At 42.2% G+C, this 26646-nt stretch overlaps 1 protein-coding gene across 1 annotated transcript; it reads left to right on the forward strand.

Moving 5' to 3' along the window:
* Positions 1 to 89: 89 nt before the first annotated feature.
* On the forward strand, positions 90 to 26619 carry LOC118397507 (sacsin-like). The gene is made up of 6 exons (XM_035792352.2): positions 90 to 171; positions 6676 to 6787; positions 6969 to 7115; positions 7260 to 8742; positions 8881 to 8972; positions 13100 to 26619. Exons 2-6 carry the CDS (start codon positions 6724 to 6726, stop codon positions 24673 to 24675), a joined length of 13362 nt encoding a protein of 4453 aa, XP_035648245.2. The 5' UTR covers positions 90 to 171; positions 6676 to 6723; the 3' UTR covers positions 24676 to 26619.
* The last annotated feature ends 27 nt before the right edge of the window (positions 26620 to 26646 follow it).

The following is a 26646-nucleotide window of genomic DNA, read 5'->3' on the forward strand; positions in this document are numbered from 1 at the left end:
CATAGGTGTTCATAATCCTTTAGTTTAGTTCTACATGCGTAGTATATGTTTTACATGCCGTTCTATTGCACTGCTATTTTTACAGGGCGGTTTGGACAGACGACACCACCATTGGTCGAGTTTTTGAAAGATATCCTAAGGAGGTATCCTGAAGGTGGACAAATTTTGAAAGTAAGTTCAATGTATTAATTAATGGTGTCTGACTTTAACATACAAGTCCTTAGTAGCCCAACACGTGGATTCATTGATGGTGATGATGAACAACCATGTCTAATAGTATTACATCCAGGTAAAGGTGATTATACTCTTGAGAGGAACACACATTGGCTGTGGGGGTCATGGCATTTTTCCCACCTGTTATTGACATGCAAAAGGCTGCTTATCTCACGGAAATTGACCGTTAATTAACATAACCAATTTAGAATATCTATGCCTTCATTCATACAAGCCGCTTATGTGTGCCTGGGGAACATCTACGTTTAAAAAAGTCTAATAAAGCAATTGAATATACACAATCACAAAAAAAATCCATTATTTATTTTAGTCAGTTCTAAATAAACATTATGATATGAAGAAAATGTATTTCAGAAGAACAGAATATGAGTTGGCCTACACTGTGGGCCTACGTTATCTGTCTATGCTCCATGGCATTGGCTGTAGTCTTGTTCATTAGCTGACAAGATATGCTTCTAAGTTCCTGTGCCATTATTTTATTTTAGATTATTTTATAGTAAGAAGAATATAATTTAACTTAGCTGAAATAGAAAGGGTATTTTTCCCATTCCAGAGTGTGAATGTTGAGCGCAAAAGTGATCATTTGAAATAACTCAAAAATGTAGCATTTAGGACCTATTTGGCAACTTTATTTGTGAATTGTACAAATCTTAGAATGTCTTAGAAATCAAAACATATATAGGCTACATGGTGCTACTATTGGCTATTGATGATTTGAGAAAGTAAAAAAAAAAGCTTGTGCTCAGTTCCTTGTCTCAGGCCGCACAGCTATTCTCTCAAGTGATTATATTTTCACATCAGACTATTCTCAATTTAATCTTGTCTTTACTAATATGTCAAATTACATTTAATTTACAATGGCCCATTGTAAAATGGGCAGGGGAAAAAATACATGTCATCTGTGTGCACTAGAATCGTGAATGGAGGCCAAGCGTTTTCCCCCCTGTCCGTTTTGTAGTCTACTTCGGTTTTATAGCGGTATTGTACTTAATAAGAGCTGCTCAAAAATAAATATAAGAACACTTATTTCACTCCAAGCATCAGCCACTGTTTGAGGAGCATGCTCTCTCTGCCTGAAAGGTGATATTCCGACCAAACGCTGTATAACATGGGCTCCCCAACCTTGTTCCTGCAGCTACCCAGTGCTTAATTTCGGAAACAAAGTGAAATCTATTCGGGAACATCGATAGTAACATGTTTTCGCAAGGAAACATATTACACTAAACTGTTGACAACCGGTCTGCATGCTCGAGAAATGTTTAAAAAAGAAGAGGGGGAGAAGGAAGCGCATGATGGCGTGATATTCTGTATAGCTAAAGATAATGTGCCACCCAATTAATGATTAAAATATAACAATTCCCTATTACTAGGCTATTCAAAATGAAATACAAATGCACTAATTGTAGACTAACAGTAAGCCGCCCTGCACAATCAATGAACCAACAGCATCGCCCAGTATCGCCTATACGTTCTCTCCCAGACTCACAGATAGAAATTTTGGAGTGTAGCGTAAGGTAACCAGTCCGTCCAGTGTACATAATAATACAGTCCACACTCAAAGCCAATTACTCGGATTTGTTTAACTTCGGAGTATTGGGCTAGACCAGTGACAGTGCATTCGGGAAAGTATTCAGACCCCTTCACTTTTTACACATTTTGGTATGTTATAGCCTTGTTCTAAATTTATTAAATTGTTTTCCCCCTCATCAATCTACACACAATACTGCATAATGACAAAGCAAAAACAGGTTTTTCAAAATTGTTGCAAGTTTCAAACCCTTTACTCAGTACTTTGTTGAAGCACCTTTGGCAGTGATTACAGCCTGAGTGTTCTTGGGTATGACGTTACAAGCTTGGCACACCTGTATTTGGGGAGTTTCTCACATACTTCTCTACAGATCCTTTCAAGCTCTGTCAGGTTGGATGGGGAGCATCGCTGCACAGCCAATTTCAGGTCTCCAGAGATGTTCGATTGGGTTTTCATCAAGGATCTTTCTGTACTTTGCTCCGTTCATCTGTCCCTCGATCCCGACTAGTCTCCCAGTCCCTGCCACTGAAAAACATCACCACAGCATGATGCTGCCACCACCATACTTTACCGTAGCGATGGTGCCAGGTTTCCTCCAGACGTGACGCTTGGCATTCAGACCAAAGAGTTCAATCTTGGTTTCATCAGACCAGAGAATTTAGTTTCTCATGGTTGTGAGAGTCCTAAGCGGGCTGTCATGTGCCTTTTACTGAGGAATGGTTCCGTCTGGCCACTCTACCATAAAGGCCTGATTTGTAGAGTGCTGCAGAGATTGGTTGTCCTTCTGGAAGGTTCTCCCATCTCCACGGAGAAACTCTGGAGCTCTTTCAGAGTGACCATTGGGTTCTTGCTCACCTCCCTGACCAAGGCCCTTCTCCCCCGATTGCTCAGTTTGGCGGTGCGGCCAGCTCTGGGAAGAGTCTTGGTGGTCCCAAACTTCTTACAGTTAAGAATGGTGGGCAATTCCTTCGACCCCATGGCTTGGTTTTTGCCCTGACATGCAATGTGGGACCTTATATGTTGTGTGCCTTTCCAAATCATGTCCAATAAATTTAATTTACTTGTTGTAGAAACATCAAAACAGGATTTTTAATTTTACCAGGCAAGTCAGTTAAGAACATATTCTTATTTTCAATGACGGCCTGGGAACAGTGGGTTAACTGCCTGTTCAGGGGCAGAACGAGAGATTTGTACCTTGTCAGCTCGGGGGTTTGAACTCGCAACCTTCCGGTTACTAGTCCAACACTCTAACCACTAGGCTACGCTGCCGCCCCAAGGATGCACCTAAGTTCATTTTCTCATAGAAAAGGGTCTGAATACATATGCAAATAAGGTATTTCTGTTTTGTATTTTTAATACATTTGCTAAAATTTCTAAACTAGTTTTTATTTTGTCATTACGGGTTATTGTGTGTAGATTGATGAAAAAATACAGAATTTAAAACATTTTAGAGTAAGGCTTTAATGTAACAAAATGTGGAAAATGGGAAGGGGCCTGAATACTTTCCAAATAACCTGTACGTACCAAAGACATCTTAATCTAACTGCACTGTCCAACTTACAGTAGCTATTACAGTGAAATAATGCCATGCTATTGTTTGAGGAGAGTGTACAGTTTTGATCAGGAAAAGTTATTAATGAACAAATTAGGCACATTTGGGCAGTCTTGATACAACATTTTGAACAGAAATACAATTGTTCATTGGATCTGTCTAAAGCTTTGCACATACACTGCTACCATCTTGTGGTTAAAATCTAAATTGCAGCTGGGCTAGAATAATACATTATGGTCTTTCTCTTTTATTTCAAAGATGATGGTATAAAGAAAATACAAAATAATCTTATATTTTAACAGATCTATTGTTATATTCTCCAACATTCCTTTCACATTTCCACAAACTTCAAAGTGTTTTTCTTTCAAATGATACCAAGAATACGCATATCCTTGCTTCAGGGTCTGAGTTACAGGCAGTTAGATTTGGGTATATCCTTTTAGGGGAAAATTTAAAAAAGGGCAGGATCCTTAAGAGGTTATTAAATCAGTTTTGTTTTAGGTTTTTCTGACATGTGTAAAATGAGGTAGGCTATATATTGTACATATAAGGGCACAATCATAATTTTTATTCCGTTTTTTTGTGGGGATTCGGTTAAAAAGCCTATGCATATATATATATATATATATATATGCCATTTAGCAGACGCTTTTATCCAAAGCGACTTACAGTCATGTGTGCATACATTCTACGTATGGGTGGTCCCGGGAATCGAACCCACTACCCTGGCGTTACAAGCGCCATGCTCTACCAACTGAGCTACAGAAGGACCACAATATGCTGTAATATGCGCATGGATGTTTTTGAATTAATCATCACCTTAGAAAGGGCTGTCCATTTAATTTGTTAGGCTTTAAAACAATATCCACAACAACCATGTTTTAAACTGTTTAAACCTGCTGTTGAACTTTTTTCTTCAAATTGATCATCACAGTGAGGTGAGTTTGATAGGCCTGCTGTTTTGATGATAAGTGTTTGATGTGATTTTCCATTTAATTTGCTTTGATGTCAGAGTGGTTAGAGGGACAATAGAGAACTGAGTAGCAGGCCATTAGGACCTGATGGTAGTTAGCAAGTTGGGTACTACCAAAGCATGTCCAGGGTGCATAAAAGGAGATTACCATGACTCAATGGTCACGTGGAATTTTACTGAGGTCATGACTCATGACTGTCAGTGTGGCGTTAATATGGTCACTGCAACAGTCCTAGGTTTGGATCCGAAAATAGGCCTGACACTCTCTCTCACTGTTAGACAATTGAAGCTCATTACCTAGCAACCTTCCACTCATTTCACACTGCCATGGAAGATGCAATACCTCTGGGGGACGAAAAGGCTCCTTAAGGTTGAACCTTACCGTGAAGTTGATGGTTCAGAGGCTCTCTAACTATGCAATAGTGTGATAGAGAAAAAATATCAACAACCACAATACACTGTATGCAATAACATCTTTCTGTATGCATGTTTGTGTTTACAGTACCAGTCAAACGTTTGGACACACCTAGGCATTCAAGGGTTTTTCTTTATTTTTACTATTTTCAACATTGTAGAATAATTGTTAAGACATGAAATAACACATGGAATCATGTAGTAACAAAAAAGTGTTAAACAATTCATATTTGAGGTTCTTCAAAGTAGCCACCCTTTGCATTGATGACTGCTTTGCACCCTCTTGGCATTCTCGAACACCAGGTAGTCACCTGGAATGCATTTCAATTAACAGTTGTACTTTGTTAAAAGTTCATTTGTGGAATTTCTTTCCTTCTTAATGCGTTTGAGCCAAGGTAGGGATGGTATGCAGAAGATTTGGTAAAAGACCAAGTCCATGTTGTGGCAAGAACAGCTCAAATAAGCAAAGAGAAACAACAGTCCATCATTACTTTAAGACATGTATGTCAGTCAATCCGGAAAATTTCTAAAACTTTAAAAGTTTCTTCAAGTGCAGTCGCAAAAACTATCAAGCACTATGATGAAACTGGCTCTCATGAGGACCGCCACGGGAAAGGAAGACCCAGAGTTACCTCTGCTGCAGAGAGTAAGTTACCAGCCTCAGAAATTGCAGCCAAAATAAATGCTTCAGAGTTCAAGTAACAGACACATCTCAACATCAACTGTTCAGAGAAGACTGTGTGAATCAGGCCTTCATTTTCAAATTATTGCAAAGAAAACACTACTAAAGGACACCAATAATAAGAAGAGACTTGCTTGGGCCAAGCAAAATGAGCAAATGGCATTAGACTGGTGGAAATTTGTCATTTGGTCTCATAACGGAGGAATTGTGATGGTGTGGGGTGCTTTGCTGGTGCCACCGTCAGTGATTATTCAGAATTCTAGGCACACTTAACCAGCATAGCTACCAAAGGATTCTGCAGCAATACGCCATCGCATCTGGTTTGCGCTTAGTGGGAGTATTATTTGTTTTTCAACAGGACAATGACCCAACACACCTCCAGGCTTTTTAAGGGTTATTTGACCAAGAAGGAGAGTGATGGCGTGCTGCATCAGATGACCTGGCCCTCCACTAACTTTAAGCACCAGCTGTCAGAGCAGCTCACAGATCACTGCACCTGTACATAGCCCATCCAATTACCTCATCCCCATAGTGTTATTTATTTTATTTATTTTGCTCCTTTGCACCCCAGTATCTCTACTTGCACACTCATCTTCTGCACATCTATCACTCCAGTGTTTAATTGCTATATTGTAATTATTTCGCCACAATGGCCTATTTATTGCCTTACCTCCCTCATCCTACCTCATTTGCACACACTGTATATATACTTTTTCTATTTTATTATCGGCTGTATGTTTGTTTATTCCATGTGTAACACTGTTGTTGTTTGTGTTGCACTGCTTTGTTTTATCTTGGCCAGGTCGCAGTTGTAAATGAGAACTTGTTCTCAACTAGCCTACCTGGTTAAATAAAGGTGAAAATAAATAAAATATCACTCGACCTCAACCCAGAGTGAAGGAAAAGCAGCCAACAAGTGCTCAGCATATGTGGGAACTCCTTCAAGACTGTTTGAAAATCATTCCAGGTGAAGCTGGTTGAGAGAATGCCAAGCTGTCAAGGCAAAGGGTGGCTACTTTGAAGAATCCAAAATATAAAATATTTTGCTTTGTTTAACACTTTTTGGGGGGTTACTACATTATTCCATATGTGTTATTTCATAGTTTTGATGTCTTCACTATTATTTTACAATGTAGAAAATAGTACTAATAAAGAAAAACCCTTGAATGAGTAGGTGTCCAAACATTTGACTGGTACTGTATATACAGTATTTATGTATGTATCTTAATGTTATAAAACAAGGCCCTGAACCTTTAAGTCGTTTTAAATTAGCTCACTGTTTTTCTCTGCAGGAGCTGATACAGAATGCTGAGGATGCTGGAGCCACAGAGGTTAAGTTTATGTACGATGAGAAAGAGTATGGAGTGGAGTCACTTTGGTCACATGACATGGCTCAGTATCAAGGTAGGTTTTAGTCATTCTCACAGATTATTCAGTTTACCAGATATAGGGCCATTTTTGTTTTCAGTAATTAAAGTTTCAGTGTCGTGAGATATTGTGCTGTTTCGTTGGTTTACAAAATATCTGAAAACTGTCATCAAGATTTATCTTATTTGGATGATTTTATTTCATGCTTTGGTTCTAGGAACGGCCTTGTATGTGTATAATGATGCAGTGTTCACGACTGAAGATTGGAAAGGAATTCAGGAGATAGCAAGGAGCAGAAAGAGAGATGATCCTTTGAAAGTTGGACGATTTGGTATTGGGTTCAACTCTGTATACCACATAACAGGTGAGGCTTTTATTGAAATATTATTTTACCTGCATATGAGTAAGGTGATTAATCAGTATTATGTTTCATATATCTTTCATTCTGCACTTTTATAAAAGTTACATTTAATCAGTAAATAAAAAAAATATTGTTTGAATGTTTCAGATGTCCCCAGTATATTCAGTGGAGAACAGATCGGCATGCTGGACCCTCACCAGACGCTGTTTGGTGCCCATGAGTCTGGGCAGTGTTGGAATCTGAAGACAGACATGAAGGAGATCACAGAGCTCACTGACCAGTTTGCACCCTATGTTGGTTTATTTGGAAACTCCGGTAAAACTATCAAGGACGGCAGCTTCTCTGGAACTCTGTTCCGCTTCCCCCTCCGCATGAAACCCTCCCAGCTGAGCGCCAACATCTACAACAAAGAGAAGGTGCTGGAGCTCTTTGAGTCTTTCAAAGCCGACGCTGACACAGTTCTTCTCTTCCTCAAGAGTGTTCAGAAGGTCTCCCTGCATGTACGTGAGTCAGACGGTACAGAACGCATGCTTTTCCAGGTGACCGCAGGAGAAAACCCAGAAGACAAGCTAGAGCGTCCTAACTCTCTAAAGACCCTGGGCCTGGCCACAGACAGCTACAGCAACGGAGTGCCCAACGGTACTGTCACGTGCGCCACCTACCAGGTCAACATCGAGACCCAGGACGAGACAGCCAAGGAGACCCAGAGGACCACCTGGCTGGTGTGTAATGGAGTGGGGGGTCGGGGCTTGTGCAGTGACTTGGACTCCCTGGCAGATGACCTGAAGTTCATCCCCACCATCGGCATCGCCCTTCCTCTCACCCGCATCGATGAGGACAAGGGCGCCACGTCTGGTTTCTCAGGGCGAGCGTTCTGCTTCCTGCCTCTCCCCCCTGGAGAGGAGAGCCTGACGGGGCTGCCAGTCCACGTCAGCGGCTTCTTCGGCCTCACAGACAATCGCAGGAGCATCAAATGGCGGGAGGTGGACCAGAGGAGGGACCCTGCAGCGCTCTGGAATGAGCTACTCATCGTCACCGTCATCCCCAGGGCCTATTTCACCCTCATCATGGAGGCCATCAAGAGGATCCAGACCAAGACGGACCAAGACTTCCCCCTCTCTCCCAGAGGTGCATATGGGGCCTGGCCAGACCCCAACCAGATCAAGCCTCGCTGGAAGCCCATACTGGAGCCTCTGTTTCATGACTTGCTACAGCAGCAGGTCATCTACTCTCTCACTAACAGCTGGATCCAGGTGGACGAGGCTGTGTTTTCGGAGCTGGACACTGATGTGGACATCACAGAGATGGTTATCAGCTACCTCCAAAGCTCAGGGATGCAGGTGGCCAGGGTGCCTGCTGCTGTGGATGCGGTTGTGAACACGTACGTGACTGGTCCTGCCTCTGTGAAGAAGGTGACCCCTCCCCTGGTGCGGCAGGTGATCAGGAAGGCCAAACACAAAGGGTCCTCTCAGGAGAAGCTGCTTCTGCTGGAGTTTGTCCTCAGCGACAACAGTTACAGCGACCTAATTGGTCTAGAGCTGCTGCCTTTGCAAGATGAGACATTTGCAGCGTTCTCCTCCTCTGTCAGTGATAAGGATGCAGTTTACATTGCTTCAGAAGAATACCCCAGGTACAGAATTAAAGTTCTGAGATTTTCTCTATGCCTTTTCAAAACCACATAAACCCTCAAATTTGAATGCAAGTATTGTTGACTGTCAGCAATATGCTAGATTGCAGCCTGAGTGTGTACTCTCTGTTTTGTGTTAAGGTCTCTTTACCCTGGACTGGAGGGACGATTCATACTGGAGGTCATTAAACCATCAGTTATGAGCAGCCTGAAGGATGCAGCCAAAAGCAGAGGTAAACCCCCACTCAGATGTTATATGAATGTCCTTTTATTTTTATATTTGGTATGTGTGTCATCGGAGGAGCCACCTTAGTCCTATTATTACATTTGGATACCAACATTATTTCTCAGAAATAATATCGATGAATCTAGAAGACATGCACTCTAAACTGTAGCTCAACTTCCAGTAGAAGGGTTACACGGCAGCTTCATTAACTTCACTGCCTAGTTCATAAACTCAATGGCTGTGGTCTGTGAGGGATGTGTAAGGTTTGTAGCCAGGTAGTAGTAACGCCTGGTCATCCCATTGCCCTGCTGCCCCCTGTGGGACATTAAACCTGGTGCACTGCTGATAGATCATATATAACTGCTGAGTGCGTGTGTGAGCTGGCAGATGGGGGAGTTGGTTTTGTGCCTCACATTCCACTCACTGCTATCAGATCCTGGACATGCTCGCTCCCATACCCAACCTGGAGTTTGCCAAAAGGGCCAGGAGCCAGTCGGGGAATATGCTGAATTTTTTGATTTGTCCATTAAAGCCCTATGCTGCACGGTCCAGATAAAACAATGTGTCCACATCCTGACCGCTATGTGTGAATAAAACCATTTTCACAGTGTGTATAATCTGGACATAATATGGCATTGAAGGATTCTTTGTATTGAGCTAGTTGTCTGTGAAACTGTTGAAAGGTCTAGCCTGGGCAGAGAGGTACACGTCATTCTGACTGCCAGTGGTAGATAATATGAAGGGGTAAGGCAATAATAGGCTGCTCTAACTGCCATTGCATTTTTGTAAATAAGCATTGTGGATTAATTTGGAATATTGCCTTTCAGAACAAGACTACAAACCTGAATAATATTGATCCATTATCAGATTTATCCTTTTTTATCCGGTTTACGAGTTGACACAGTTCTAACTTTCTACTCAGTAATTTTCCTGACGCCTCTCTGGCTGGTCTGTCAGTGCCACCTCATAGCTAGGACACCACTTTGGGAGCTACTGCATGTATCAGGGATTGTACTATCCCCATTACACTTCATTAAGTGGGTCACATAGAAGGTTGTCTCACACAATTGACCCTTCACGCATAGCCATGCAGAACGGCATTTGTATGAACCTCAGCCAGAGACACTAGAATTCCCCTACCTCAGCCGTGTTGTATGATCCCTGCCCTACAATGGCTGTTACAGGAATTGACTGTCTGCTACTGCAGCTCTGTAGCCTGCTCCTGCAGCCTGAAGGCCTACCCCACCCAATAGGGCTCTATGGGCTCATCCTCAGAATTGCCACCTCATCATCAGAGTCTCTTGGTAGATTGATTGTATGCTCTGCTATCAATGCAAACTAGTACTTCGAAGTAAAATCCAGTACAGTTACATTTTAAAATAAAATGTATACAACTAAAATTACAATTTGATTTGTGGGAATCAGGGGATGTAGTTAAATTTAAATGGTTATCAACGTGATAACCTACATGTTTAAAACATGTACTTTAAATGTAATTGCAGTACAACAATTTCTTTGGGGGTGTTCAGGTAGGTACTTCGACATGTTGTGTTGTGTCCTGGAATCATTTTTGACATTAACCCAAACCAATACACTGCTTTTAATGGACACTATGCAAACTCTAATCTAATCTATATCATACATTTAATGTAGACAGTAGCTAACATTACCTCAACATTTATAAAGACAATAGAATACCTTTGTGGAAGTGGGAGCATTTGAAAAATGATGTTCCCTTCCATTTAATTGGAAAAATGTCCCATTTCATAGTGCCCATATTGTGTTTGTATTGGTTTTGCTGTGTGAGTTCCAAGAAAAGTGTCACTGGCAGTGTGAATTCTCACTGGAACGCATTTTGTCTTTGCTCATTGCAGGAATCTTTGTGTATCAGTAATTTAATTAGAACTCATTATAGAATTGTGATGTGACATTGTGAGTCTACTAAATATTAGTTTACAATTGGCTCTTTCATCCCCCTCCGCTCCCCTATAACTATTCCCCAGGTCGTTGCTGTCAATGAGAACGTGTTCTCAGTCAACTTACCTGGTAAAATAACGCATAAATAAATATAAAAAATAAAAATGAGCATATTAAGTGTGTGTTATGCTTGCCATGCTGTGCATGGTAACTTAATGTAGTTGTCATGTTTTGCTGTGCTGTGAATTTTTTGAGTGTTGTAGTTAATCAAAATCTATTTACTAGAAATATTTATAATGAAAGGGTTGTAGTTTGCCTAATTGAGCCCATATGGTCTTGATAGAAATTATCATATTTTATTTAACTTGATTTTCTAATTGTCCTGTCGATCCCTACTACATTGCAGAGCCAAAATGCAAATATCTCTTGTTGATACAGGTGGTGTTGATGGGAATGAACCTGGGGCTGTGCAGTAAAGCTAATAAATCACCTAGCATGCCTGCAGGACAAACATTGTTAGATTCAACTTTGGGCTTCTATATACTGTGCATTCGGAAAATTCAGACCTTTTCCACATTTTGTGTACATTACAGCCTTGTTCTAAAATTGATACAATTGTGTTGTTTCCTCATCAATCTACACACAATACAATGACAAAGCAAAAACAGGTTTTTACAAATGTTTGCAAAAAAGTGCAAATATAACATTTACATAAGTATTCAGACCTTTTACTCAGTACTTTGTTGAAGTACCTTGAGTAAGGTAAGATTAAAGCCTTGAGTCTTATTGGGAATGACGCTACAAGCTTGGCACACCTGTATTTGGGGAGTTTATACCATTCTTCTCTGCAGATCCTCTCAAGCCCTGTCAGGTTGGATGGGGAGCGTCGCTGCAGCTATTTTCAGGTCTTTCCAGAGATATTCAATTGGGATAAAGTCCGGGCTCTGTCTGGGCCACTCAAGGACATTCAGAGACATGTCCCGAAGCCACTCCTGCGTTGTCTTGGCTGTGTGCTTAGGGTCGTTGTCCTGTTGGAAGGTGAACGTTCACCCCAGTCTGAGGTCCTGAGCGCTCTGGAGCAGGTTTTCATCAAGGATCTCTCTGTACTTTGCTCTGTTCATCTTTCCCTCGATCCTGGCTATTCTCTCAGTCCCTGCTGCTGAAAAACATCCCCACAGCATGATGCTGCCACCACCATGCTTCACTGTAGGAATGGTGCTAGGTTTCTTCCAGACTTGGAGCTTGGCAAAGAGTTCAATCTTGGTTTCATCAGAACAGAAAATCTTGTTTCTCATAGTCTGAGAGTCTTTTTAGGTGCCTTTTGGCAAACTCCAAGCGGGCCGTCATGTGCCTTTTACTGAGGAGTGGCTTCCATCTGGCCACTCTACCATAAAGGACTGATTGGTAGAGTGGTGCAGAGATGGTTGTCCTTCTGGAAGGTTCTCCTATCTCCACAGAGGTACTCTGGAGCTCTTTCAGAGTGACCATCGGGTTCTTGGTCACCTCCCGGACCAAGGCCCTTCTTCCCCGATTGCTCAGTTTGGCCGGGCGGTCAGCTCTAGGGAGAGTCTTGGTGGTTCCAAACTTCTTCCATTTAAGAATGATGGAGACCACTGTGTTGTGTTCTTGGGGACCTTCAATGCTACAGAAATGTTTTGGTACTCTTCCCCAGATCTGTGCCTGGACACGATCCTGTCTTGGAGCTCTACGGACAATTCCTTCAACCTCATGGCTTGGATTTTGCTCTGACATGCACTGTCAACTGTGGGATATTATATAGACAGTTGTGTGCATTTTCAAATCATGTCCAATCAATTGAATTTGCCACAGGTGAACCACAGTTTTTTTAATTTAACCTTTATCAAATGGTAAACATCTCAACGATGATTGATGGAAACAGGATGCACCTGAGCTCAATTTCGAGTCTCATAGCAAAGGGTCTGAATACTTATGTAAATAAGGTATTTCTTTTTAATTTGTAATAAATTTGCCACATTTTTGAAAAAACTGTATTCGCTTTGTCATTATGGGGTATTGTGTATAGATTGATGAGGAAAAATATAATTTAATCAATGTTAGATTAAGGCTGTAACGTAACAAAATGTGGGTAAAGTCAAGGATCTGAGTGCTTTCTGAATGCACTGTATGTAATTCCTGTAAATGATAATTGAGAAAGTTATTAAGATTTATATTAACTTGTATGTTTACCTTCTACAGGAAGACCCTGCACTCAGGTACAATTGCTAACACCTGAACGGTCAGCTCGACTCATAAAGGAGATCCTCTCATCAGTCTGGCCTACCAGAGACTTCACAGTCCAGTGGGAACCTGGGAACCGAGAGAAGAAGCATCCTACACATGCTTGGCTAAAGATGGTTTGGAAGCATCTGTATATTAACTTTGCTGATGACCTTAGTACCTTTGAAGACATGCCTTTGATCCCAAATGTGCCCCTGGTGGAAAGTGTGAACTCAATCGAGCTCCATCGTCTCAAAACTCCATCCCCTATTATCATTGTGGATGAGGAGGAGGCCCCACTCTCTGAAAGCCTTCTTGAAATCATGAAAAAACTTGGAGTAGTACTAATGAAAAGGTTGGACCTGTGTTTGCAGCATCCTCTACTGAAGAACTACATCCATCCTTCATCTCCCAGTATGCTACTGCAAATCATGGACAGGTCATCAACCCAGAGAGTCGCCAGCCTGGTCTCATCTTTCTCTAGCAAACAGAAAGTGGCACTGAGGGACTTCCTGGCAGGACTGTCTGACATCACAGAGAAAGAGAAGCGTATCCTCCTGGAGCTGACCATCTTTGAGAAAGTAGGGCCTTGTTCAGAGAAAGGCATCCCAACATATACCTCACTGAGAGGAGCCAGGGCTTTACACCATACTGCCAAGTATCCACCAGATGTCAAACTATCCATCAATGTTGTGGGCTGCAGTGATGAGGCATCGATTCGTCTCATTAAGATGCTGACCGTGGAACAGGTGAAAACCACTGAATGCTTGAAGTTGGTTGTTCAAGACATGGAGAAAGGGTTTTACTCAAAAGAGGATATCACTAAAATCATGCTCTGGGCCCTTAAGCATCTGTCATTCCTAAAGAATGAAAACAAAGCTGTGATTGGATGGCTTTCGGCTCTAAAGTTCATTCATACATTTGCAGGGAAATCTGTTGCTGCTACAGACCTTTTTGACCCTGAGCTGGAGATTTTACAGAATCTGTTCTACATGGAGGAGAAGAATAGGTTTCCCACAAATACATATACATCTTCTCCTGATATGCTACATTCACTGAGACAACTTGGACTTAAAAGTGAAGTGCAACTCAGCGAAAAAGATGTACTTCATGTGGCACAGAAGATCGAGGAATTACAGGGTGGCAATGAGCCAGAATGGGAACCAGTTATACAGAAAGCGAAAACACTGCTGCAAATTCTGAATAGACAAACTAAGCTGGTCAAGTCTTCAGAAGCTCAGACATCCTTGCAAAAACTGAAATGGGTGCCAGTCTGCAAGGACAGACCTGTAAATTACCCAAAGTCGCTTGCCTGGATGGGAGACACCCATAACATCTGCTCATTCTCAGAAATGTGCGATATATCCCATGCAGTGCTGGTAGGTTCTTCAGTTGCACTTGTGGAGCGCACTTCTTCCGGCATGAAGAAGGCCCTGAAGTTATCTATAGAGCCACAGATTGATCAAGTGTTACAGCATTTGAAGGCAGTGAATGACTGGCACAGATCTCAAGCATTTACCACAGAAGACTGGTATCAATTCCAACAGATCCTTATTGAGATTTATGATTTCATGCAAGCACACCTTGAAGATGCAAGAGAGGCAATGAAGTCACTTCCATTTGATTGGGTGTGGACTGGCAAGACCTTCTCATCACCAAGCCACACAGTTCTAAAACCCATTCCTGACCTAGATTTGCAACCCTACCTGTACTCTTTGCCAAAGACCATAGCAAAGTTTCACACACTTTTCAAATTCTGTGGTTCGGTTGAAGAGGTTGTCCCAAACCATGTGTTTGATGTGATCAAAACAGTAAGGCAAAGGTGTGAGGAAGAAATGACACAAGAAGAAAGTAAGCATGATCTCCTCCTCCTGATAAATATTCTGAGATGGCTGTATAACAGTCACATTTCTGTGGACATTGACATGCATGTACCAATCCTTTGCTATAAGGATCCAAGCAAACTGGCCATGAAACCCATTCACGAATGCACCTACTGCGACATTAAAGTGGAGGATCTACATGACTTGCTTGATGATACATCAGAACCCATTATCTTAGTCCATGATGACATCCCCATGAAAACAGCAGAATGGCTTAATGTACCATGTTTGAGTACAAGACTGATAAACCCAGAAAACCTTGGCTTTGAACAATCAGGCCAACGGGAGCCTCTGACAGTGAGAATAAAGAACATTCTAGAAGAATATCCATCTGTCGCAGATATTTTCAAAGAACTTCTTCAGAATGCAGATGATGCGAGTGCTACAGAGTGTAGCTTCCTGATAGACATGCGGAAGAATATTGACATTCGAGAGAACCTGCTTGACCCTGGCATGATTATATGCCATGGCCCCTCCTTGTGGTCATTCAACAATTCTACATTCTCTGACACTGACTTTCTGAACATAACAAGGTTAGGTGGGTCAATGAAGAGATGTGAGGCAGACAAAGTTGGCAAATTTGGCCTAGGTTTCAACTCAGTTTATCACATCACTGACATCCCCATCATAATGAGTAGAGAGTTCATGATCATGTTCGATCCAAACATCAACCACATCAGCAAGCACATTAGAGACCGGTCAAATCCAGGAATCAAGATCAACTGGAGCAAACAACAGAAACGGCTACGAAAGTTCCCCAATCAATTCAAACCCTTCATCAATGTCTTCAATTGCCAACTTCCTCTTGCACAAGAGTCTCCGTACAAGTATGATGGAACACTGTTCAGACTCCCCTTCAGGACTGAGCAAGAGGCATCAGTGAGTGAAATCAGCAGTGTCTACTACAACACCCCAGACATCTACTCCCTTGTTGATGAGTTCAGTATATGTGGCCACCGGCTCATTCTCTTCACGCAGCATGTGGGCTCCATGGTACTGAAGTACCTGAAATATGAAGAGCCCAATCCAGCAGCAGCACAGGATGTTGTTACTATCAATAAAAGTGTATGGTCATCCAAAGCTGCATATGGGCCTCTGAGCATCCTGAAATCTGCAGCAAAAGTCATGAAAAAGGTTGCAACCACCAACAGGGTACCGGCTGACACTCCCAAGTCTGGCTGTATCATACGCATTGTGGTGGAGGAGTTTCACAATGTGTTCAAGCGCATAGTTGATCTCCAGTCACCCCTCTTCAGAGGTTCAGAGGAGGATCCTTCCTCATACTTTGAAATGGCTGCCAAAGACGGAAAGAACAGAAGACTCACAGACGAAATGCCCCAAAAGGCAGTTGATCTTACAAACTGGCTCATTTGTTCATGTATGGATGTGACCGAAGCGCTAAAATTTTCACTTGGTGAGAGTGGAAAACGACTTGGACTAGTGCCTTGTGGGGGTGTTGCTGTTCTGCTCTCAGAGGAGGAGAATCGAAAATGGACAGTGAAGGCAAACACCAACCACACCAACCCGATAGGAGAGGTGTTTTGCTATTTACCTCTCAGAATCAAGACAGGCTTGCCAGTTCATATAAACGGCTGTTTTGCTGTGACATCTAACCGCAAAGAGATCTGGAAGACGGACACCAAAGGACACTGGAACTCAGTGTTCATGAGACATGTGATTGTCCAGGCATACATAGCAGCACTCAATATGCTGCGTTCAATGGCAGAAAGTGGAGAACTACTTGACTACAGCTACTACGTAGCATGGCCTGATCCAAGTGTGGTACACGATGACTTTACAGTGATCAGCCAAGGAGTCTACCAAGAGATTGCCAAAGGGGGTGACTGTGACCATGCAAAAGTTTTCTCAGATGGCAAAACCTGGGTATCAATCAAGTATGTCAGATTCCTAGATGACTCCTTGCTCTGTAGACCAGACATTGGTCCTGCTGCCTTCAAGATTTTCCTAAAATACCTCAAGAAGAGCAGCTCGCAAGACCTCTGTGCTGTTGAGCTGCCTGAATGGGTCAAAGAAGGTTTTGATGATGCTGGATGCAAAGGGAAGCTGATAGAGAACACCCTGACTGAGAAGCAGTTCTTCTTAGATGTCTTTTTCCCCCATATCCAAGACATCGACAATGAACTTCGTAATCCCCTAATGCATTATGTCTTGAATGACAAACTGGAGGAATTTGCATCAATTCTTAGGGAGACTCCATGCATTCCATGCTCTGGCCCCAATCAACAATTAGTCTTACCATCCAGACTAATCCATCCAGAAGGAAGAGTTGCAAAACTGTACAACGCTGATGATGGAAGATTTCCAGAAGGAACCTCGAAAGACTACATGAATCCAGTGTGCTTGGTCAAGCTAGTACAGCTGGGAATGGTCAAAGATGACCTCTCTTGGGAGGATTTGATTGATCGTGCTGAATCTGTGTTCGATCTAAATGAAAATGATCACACTGCTGCATGTCTTCGGAGCAGCATTATTCTCAGTCTCATTGATGAGAAGCTGAAAATGACAGACTCAGGAGCAGGTAAACTACTGGAGAAGCTACAGGACATAAAGTTCCTTCCTTTTCTGACAAAGCCCGCAGGGTTTTCACTACCATGGCATGGGAATACATTCCCCCCGTCCACCATGTTTTCTGCCAAAGAGCTCTTTACGACTGACCACCAGGACACAGTGTGCTTGATGAAGCCCATTCTTAATGAGAACTCTCCATCTTTCAAAGGGTGCGGCCCGATCACATTGGCTGTAAAAGACTCTCTCGGATTGATAAGAAGGCCAACAGTTGGACTAGTTGTCAGTCAACTTAAGGAACTTGCTAAGTCATTTGACGGAGTTACTTTATATCAGGAAAATATTACCAATGCCTGCTACAAATACCTACATGAAGAAATGCTCCAGGATGCCAAAGCAAAGACAGAGATCAATGAGGAGCTGAAAACCTTTTGCTCCATTCTGGTGGAGAACACTTACGTTGAGCCCTCCAAAGTTGCATTCTACCAGAACTTTGATGCAGCACCATATCTCTACCAGCTTCCCAACAAGTACAGAAACAGTTGCCGTGAGCTCTTTGAGAATGTTGGGGTTCAGTCAAGCTTCACAGTTGAGAACTTTTCAGCTGTCCTTGAATTAGTGAAACAGGAGTGTGGGAAAAGAGCACTCTCTGAAGATAGCTTTCAGCTCTCTCGCAGAATCATTAGTGAAGGAATATGGGGCTTAATCAGAGACAAAAAACAAGAATTCTGCCAAGCTACCTACAGGGAAATTCTCCTTCCTGACATCCATCTTACACTGCAGCCATCAAAGTCTCTGTGTTACAATGACTGTCCTTGGATCAAAGTCAGAGACACAACTGTGAAATATTGCCATGCAGATATTCCAAGAGAGGTTGCTGTGAAATTAGGAGCAGTTCCCAAACGTCACAAAGCCCTGGAAAGGTATGCCTCAAATATCTGCTTCACTACTCTTGGAAGTGAGTTTGGACAAAAAGAGAAACTCACAAGTAGAATTAAAAGTATTCTCAACGCTTACCCATCAGAGAAGGAAATGCTAAAGGAGCTCCTGCAGAATGCAGATGATGCTAAAGCCACTGAAATCTACTTTGTGTTCGATCCAAGAACCCACCCCACAGACAGAATATTTGATGACAAATGGTTGCCAATGCAAGGCCCATCATTGTGTGTCTACAACAACCAGCCTTTCACTGAGGATGATGTCAGAGGAATCCAGAACCTAGGAAGAGGAACAAAAGAAGCAAACCCTGGCAAAACTGGACAATATGGCATAGGATTCAACTCTGTGTATCACATCACAGACTGCCCATCTTTCATGTCAAACAATGACATTCTTTGCATCTTCGATCCACATGCACGATATGCACCCGGGGCGACATCTGTTAGTCCGGGAAGAATGTTTAGGGACTTGGACTCTGACTTTAGATCTCAATTCTCTGACGTGCTAAATCTTTACCTGGGATCTCATTTCAAACTTGAACATTGCACAATGTTCAGATTTCCCATACGCTCAACAGAAATGGCCAAAATATCAGAGATCAGCTCTGTTCCTGCATCAGACAGAATGGTGCAAAACCTTCTGGATAAACTAAAAACCGATGGGGCAGAACTCCTCATGTTCCTCAACCACATGGAGAAAATTTCCATCTGTGAAATAGAGAAAGCCTCAGGAGACCTGAAGGTGCTATACTCTGTGACTGCTAAAATCACAGATGGTGACCGTCTAAAACGCAAGCAATTTCACACATCAGTGGTGGATAGTGTGACAAAAAGGAAGCAGCTCACTCAAATTCCAGTCCAGCAGATAACCTACTCAATGGATATAGAGGACTCCGATGGCAATCTAACAACTTGGATGGTCTGCAATCGATCTGGCTTCTCCTGCATCGAGAAAGTCTCAAAGAGTGTGATTTCAGCCCACAAAAATGAAGACATTACTCTCTTTCCACGTGGAGGGGTGGCTGCATGTGTAAGCCACAACTACAAGAAGCCCCACAGAGCATTCTGCTTTCTGCCCCTTTCAATGGAGACTGGCTTGCCCTTTCATGTTAATGGCCATTTTGCATTAGATTCTGCCAGGAGAAACCTATGGCGGGACGACAATGGAGTAGGAGTGAGGAGTGACTGGAACAACAACTTGATGACATCGTTGATAGCTCCTGCCTATGTGGAGCTGTTGATTCAGCTGAAACGACAGTACTTCCCGGGACCCGATCCAACCATGACTGTGTTACAGGGAACACCAATTCACATCGTTAAAGATACTTTGAGGAAATTCCTGTACTTCTTCCCAGTCAACAGACTTGACATCCAGCCAGATTGGTACTGTCTTGTCAAAGCAGTGTACACCTGCATTCATGCTGACCTGAAACGTCTCCTTCCTGTCGTTAGGGCTCCCCACATTGACAACACAGACATGCACTCTGCCGTATACATCTCCTGGGTGAACACATCCTCTGCCAACAAAGGTCGTGCATTCTTTGACAATCTACTGCAGGATGAACTTCAACATCTGAAGAACACAGAATACAACATCTCCTCACGCAAGTCTGTTGCAGAAAACGTCTTCCGACTCAAGGCCCTGCTTTCGGATGTGGGCTTCAACTTGGTCCACAGTTGTGATGAAACAGCAAGTCTTTACTTCTGTTTGGATGATGCAGGTATTCCTGTGAGCTATGTTACCCCAGAGGATGTACGAAGATTTCTCCTCACATTCTCGTCCCCAGACACATCTTGCCAAGTTGGGAAACTTCCCTGTCGACTCCAGCAGTCGAATTACAAGCTCTTCCACAGCCTGAAGCTTCTGGTTGACTACTGCTTCAAAGACATAGAGGAGAATGAAATCAACATAGAGGGGCTACCACTACTGATGACAATGGACAACATACTCCAGGTGTTTGATTCCAAGAAACCAAAGTTTCTGTCCACACACCATGAACTGGTCTCATCAAGGAAAGAGCTGTTCATGAATACACTGTACATGAAGTACAACACCATCCTGATGAATTCAGGTGTTGCAAAGGTCTTCGACATCAGCAGTTTCGGGGAACTGTTGGGTTCTGTTCTACCACGTGAATACAGAACAAGAATCCCTGTGAAGTGGAGAGACAACTACGCCAGTGAGTCTTGGCTGAAAGGTGCGTGGAACTTCATCAGTGAGAACATTGCAGTCAAGGAAGAGCAGGCAGGCATCAAACCCAATTTCGAGACTGTACTTGAGCTACTGAAAGACTGGGCTTTGCTGCCAGGAATCAAATTCATGGTTTCAAGCAACAAGCTGGTTGTCCCTGATCACGATGTGTTGCTTCCCTTGAGTTTGATAAGCGCAGCTATCTTTCCAAATGGGCAAAATGACAAAGTCTTTCACATCATAATGAAAGGGGGATGCATTCAGCTTGCTGTCAACAAAATATGCTTCAAAGAGAATCCTGTCCTGCCTTTTCTGGCACAGCATACAGCAAACATAGATAATCCATCTAGCATCCTCAAAGCACTGGAGTACATGATTCAGACGGCAGCTTTCAAAACAGGAAGCTTAACTGACAAAGACTTTGAGGCTCTTCTGTTGTACTTCAACTGTAATTTGATCAACCTCTCCCAAGAGGACATTCAAACTCTGAAATTGCTCCCATGCTTCAAAGCAGTCAGTGGCAGATACATCAGTATTGCAAACTTTGGGTCATGCTATGTTCTGGCAAAAAGCATTCCCTCTGCAGATATGGAAAAATGGGCCCATACAACATCCTTCGCCTTTCTTGCTGACAATCCACAATTGAAGGAACTGTACAGTTTCCTTGGATGTTTCCCAATTGATGATCTGGAAGTCTACCTGAGGCATCTCCTTCCAAAGTTTGACAGCCTGTCATACGATGCAAAAATTGAGCACCTTGTATATCTGAAGGAGAGACTTTTGGCAATGGAGGAGTCATGTGGGATGAAGGATCAGCTGTATGAGAAACTGGAAGGTCTGCCATTAATCTATGACTACACCAACAGACTCAGGTCTACCAAAATGTTCTACGATAAAACCGTAAAGGTGTTCGAAGTGATGCTCTCTCCAAAAGCATTCATACCCAATGACTTTTTCAAGAAGGTTGAGCAAGTGTCAAAGCCAAAAAATGGAACAGCATTTCTCACCTCATGGATCACATTCCTAAGGAATATAGGTCTCAAACACATGGTCTCTCAACAGCAAATTCTCCAGTATGCAAAAGAAGTCAGCATCAAAGCTCAAACAGAGAACTGGTCCAAAGAAAAAGCCCAAATGATTGTTGATGTTCTCCTTAACCACATATTCAATGAGAGGACAGACCTATTTGTTGGAGCTTTCCTCAAAGAGCTGTCAATGATAGCATTCCTTTGTCCTGAGCGTGCACCCACTGAGCTGATCCGGCTCCATGCTCAATTCCAAGAGATGAATGGCACTCTCCCTCTGATACGTTTCAGTGAGTCTCAAGTCAATCCAAAATTCAAACAAACTGATATCATTCAATTGCTATGGACATCATGTCCCATTCTCCCAGAGAAGGCCACACCAGCAGCCATTAAAGACCAGGAGGGAAGCACACTGACTGGCCAAGAACAACTGGACTTAGTGCTGCGGATATTAAGTGTCAACTTGGAACCCCCCTTGGACAAAGTGATAAGCAACTGCAAAAATATCTGCAACATATCCAATCCTGACGATGACATGGTGAAAACAAGAAACAAAGTCTTGAGATCCACCTACGAATTTCTCAATGCAGATAAAAGAGAGTTTCGCTTGCAGCTATTAGGGGTGAGTTTTGTCATGGTTGAGGAGGGCTGGAAACTTCTGAAGCCAGAGGAGGTTGTCATCAACTTGGACAATGAATCTGACTTCAAGCCATACCTATACAAACTACCACTAGAGCTTGGCATCTTTCATCAGATGTTTAAGCTTTTGGGCACAGAGGATGTTGTATCAACAAAACAATACGCTGAAGTGCTGTGCCGCATTCACAGAAATTCAGAGGGTAAGCAGCTCGATCCGAATGAAATGAGAACTGTGAAAAGGGCTGTCTCAGGGCTATTCAAAAGCCTACAGAATGACCCAGTTCAGATACGCAAAGACCTTGAGAGCCTCAAAGATTTTATATTTTACCTGCCAAGTCACGATGGTCGATTAACCAAATCCAACAGTTTAGTGTTTGACGATGCCCCACATTACAAGAGCAGAATTCAGGGTAATGTAGGTGTTCAGATGCTTGTGGACATGAGTCAGTGTTATCTTGGCAAGGACCATTCCTTCCACACAAAGCTGATCATGCTGCTCCCACAGAAGCTAAGGCCAAGACTCCTGAGTAGTATCCTCGAGGAGCAACTGGATGAGGAGTCTCCCAAAATGTGCCAGTTTGGAGCTCTCTGTTCGCTTCAGGGTCGCCTTCAACTTCTACTGTCATCAGAACAGTTCATCACAGGACTGATACGAATAATGAAGCATGAAAATGACAATGCATTCCTTGTGAATGAAGAAAAAGCCATACGATTGTGCAAAGCACTTTGTGAGGGATTGAAGGTTTCTTGTTTTGAGAAACTCCAGACGACACTAAGAGTGAAAGGTTGCAGCCCTATCCCACATAGCCGGAGTGAAACTCTTGCCTTCCTGAAAAGGTACGGGACAGCTGTGATTCATCTCTACATCCAACACTCAGACAGCAAAGACATAAATTTTCTCTTAGCACTGGCGATGACACTAAAATCTGCAACGGACAACTTGATATCTGACACCTCCTATCTAATTGCTATGCTGGGCTGTAACGACATCTACAGAATCACAGAGAAGCTGGACAACCTTGGCGTCAAGTATGACTCCACAGAGGCCTCAAAACTCGAGCTTCCTCTCCCTGGAACACCCATACCAGCTGAGATACACCATATACTCCTTATGGATCCAATGAATGTGTTTTACCCAGGAGAATATGTGGGTTACCTTGTGGACTCTGAAGGGGGGGATGTCTATGGCGGATATCAGCCCACGTACACGTATGCCATCATTGTTCAAGAAGTAGAGAAAGATGAGGAGGACAACCCAAGCTTCCTTGGGAAATGCTTCCAAATTGACATTGGATATAGTGAGTACAAAATAGTCAGTTCTCTTGATCTGTATAAATTCTCGAGACAAGAGGAAAGTACTCATATCCGAGACAGCAGAGCCCCATCGACTCCAACAACCCCCCAAGAATGTCAATCTCCTGGTCCTGGTCCACGATTGGTGCCTCCCCTTTTTACTAGAAAGGAAAATCACAAAGTACCTCCCACAAAACAATCTCCCAAAAAGATAAGACTTAGTGCATTGCCAGAAATCCTAAAAGATATGACTTTAGTTATTGAGCAAGCTTGGAAACTCGCTGAAACGGAAAGGAAGAAGATAATTCGCCGGCTGTATCTCAAGTGGCATCCGGACAAGAATGCAGAGAATCTAGACGTAGCTACAGAGGTCTTCAAGCATTTACAGAATGAAATCAACAGGATGGAGAAGCAGACTCTGACAGATCAGCAGAACACTGACCGAGCATCCAGGAGAACTTTCTCAACTTCTTCCACCCGCTTCCAGTCAGAGAAGTTTTCATTTCAAAGATTTTACACATCGTGGAACCAAGAGGCAACAAGCCATAAGTCTGAGAAACAGCAGTTCCGGGAGCAGTTCACTACTTATGCAGGTTCATCACATTCTAATCGCTTCTTTGTGCCCCCGACCTTCAAGTCTGTTGGCAATCCTATGGAAGCCCGCAGGTGGCTCAGGCAAGCAAGAGCCAACTTTTCTGCTGCACGGAATGACCTTCACAAAAATGCCAATGAGTGGGTGTGTTTCAAATGCTACCTAGCTACGAAACTAGCCTTGATAGCTGCTGACTATTCTGTCAGAGGGAAATCAGATAAGGATGTGAAACCCACCTCACTGGCACAGAAAGTGGAGGAGTACAACCCACAGCTAGCAGGACTTGCCAAGGATGTCAACATCTTGGAGGGATATGGTGTGGACAGCCTAAGAACTCGCTATCCTGACCTCTTACCCTTTCCCCAGATCCCCAATGACAGATTCACGTCTGAGGTGGCAATGAGAGTGATGGAATGTACAGCACGGATCATCATCAAACTTGAAACTTTTGTGCAACAAAAAATCTAATTCTGCCATGTGACTGGAACATATTACACCATTTAAATAAAACAAATATGCATAGATCCACTGAACAACAGAAGATTATAGTAGCTGTGTGCAATACTGATTAGTATATTATTGTTTTGAGGCAAAATTAAGTATCCAGCTGGCAGCTTAGATATGCAGCACGCCAGTACCAATATTGGTTCTGTGGTCAATGCATAATGTATACATGTATGGCTCTTCATATCCTAACAACAAGCTGCCTGAAAGTAATTTTATGTGGCTGAACCATTCTACAAAGACAGAAATTATCTTTAGCTGCAATGCTGTACATACAAATGCCCCAGCAATACTTTTTTTAACCAAAGTCCCATGTTGAATATATTTGCTCTCAGATAATTGAGTACAACTATGCTGCTTTTTTACTTGACCTTTTATACAAGTATATTTTTTCTGCCATTTGTCTGTATTTTGTTTGTTACCATCTATAAAGTCAAGTTTATTGATTCTTGACAATTCTCTCATGTTGTCACTGTTGTCATGCAGTGTGTTCTATTTGCAACATCTGAAAATCAAACAACACAATTACAATCATATTTGTACTTTTAAAATGTCATTTTTATATTTTAAAGGTGGTTTATTTTTTATTTTTAATAAGTTGTAAATGTTCTGTATCATAGTCTTTGCTTGTAAATGGACAAAGCACTTTCTGAAAACTCCTCCGGTTCTTGCACTTGTAGAGTGCTTGTGACACCCCAGCAGATTGGGAGAAATAGACTGAATGGAAGATTATGAATGTTACTTCTAGCTTTCATGCATCTATACTTTATGTTCTGTTTTATCATCATTGACTGTGTCTCCACTGAACTGTTTGTCAGTTTATCATACTTTGAATGGTGTCTTTTAGGAGCACAACTGTACACTACATATCCTGGAATTATCAGTATGCTGAGGAGTATGAATGATACATCAGGTACTTTTTGTAGTACTCATGATAAGTAAGCAGTTACTTGCTTTGAAAACGTCATGGGTCAAAATGATTAATTACGGATTGGGTTGAACAAAATGATTTAGGGCAAGAATTCATCCTTAAGAAAAATCTTGATTACCATAACGAAGATCCATGGTGTTCTATAGATAGGTAATGTAACACATGTTTATTTTGCCAAAGTTGAATCAAGCTCTGTTTCATTTGGTTGTCTGATGTTTTCATATTAGAGGAATATTACAGGTGGCATCCTTGTGTGGTGCTTGTTTAGATACGTTTCATGAATGATGTTTGGGACTAGAAATCCACTGGCAACATATTGTTGATACACTAAAATGTCATGTTTTTTTCATATCTGTTTAATGCCAAGGGGAATCCTTTGAAGAGATCTTTGACAAACTTTAGCAGAGGAAAATGTCAATCTTGATGTATGCAGTGCCATAGTTAATAAATTCCCCCCACGTAAATTGAGTCAACCCTCCTTCTGTATAATACATAACCAGTATAATACACTTAATGGTAACCTTAAAAGTGAGAATCGATTAAAGAATTAAAAGGTACAGTTGCTGGCATCCAATTACATATATATATATTTTGTTTCATTTGAACTGTAATAGTGTAACTAATGAATTGGTTATAACTGGAACAGGAATTAAGTTCAAACACTGGAGAAGTAACAAGAATGTATGGGCATGTATTCTGTGATTATAGGCAGTGGCATGGGATTGTCTATAGACATGTAAACAAAGAACAGGAAATACTGCATGTTTGGCTATTGCCTCTGAGCCATGGCTGGGGAATTTTCATTATGTACTACTGTTGCAGAGATGCTCCACTAGAGTGCATCACTGCTATACATTATGGAAGAAAAGTAATACGCATTGGACATCACTGTAGAAAAGCTTCCAATCTATTGTCACAAGAGAGAAATAATAAGATGATTATGGAACTTTCAAAATAAAGACATCCTTTTTCCCCACCCTGGTATTTATAATGTTAATGGAAAA

This window comes from Oncorhynchus keta, chromosome 18, assembly GCF_023373465.1.
Source record: "Oncorhynchus keta strain PuntledgeMale-10-30-2019 chromosome 18, Oket_V2, whole genome shotgun sequence".
NCBI lineage: Eukaryota > Metazoa > Chordata > Actinopteri > Salmoniformes > Salmonidae > Oncorhynchus > Oncorhynchus keta.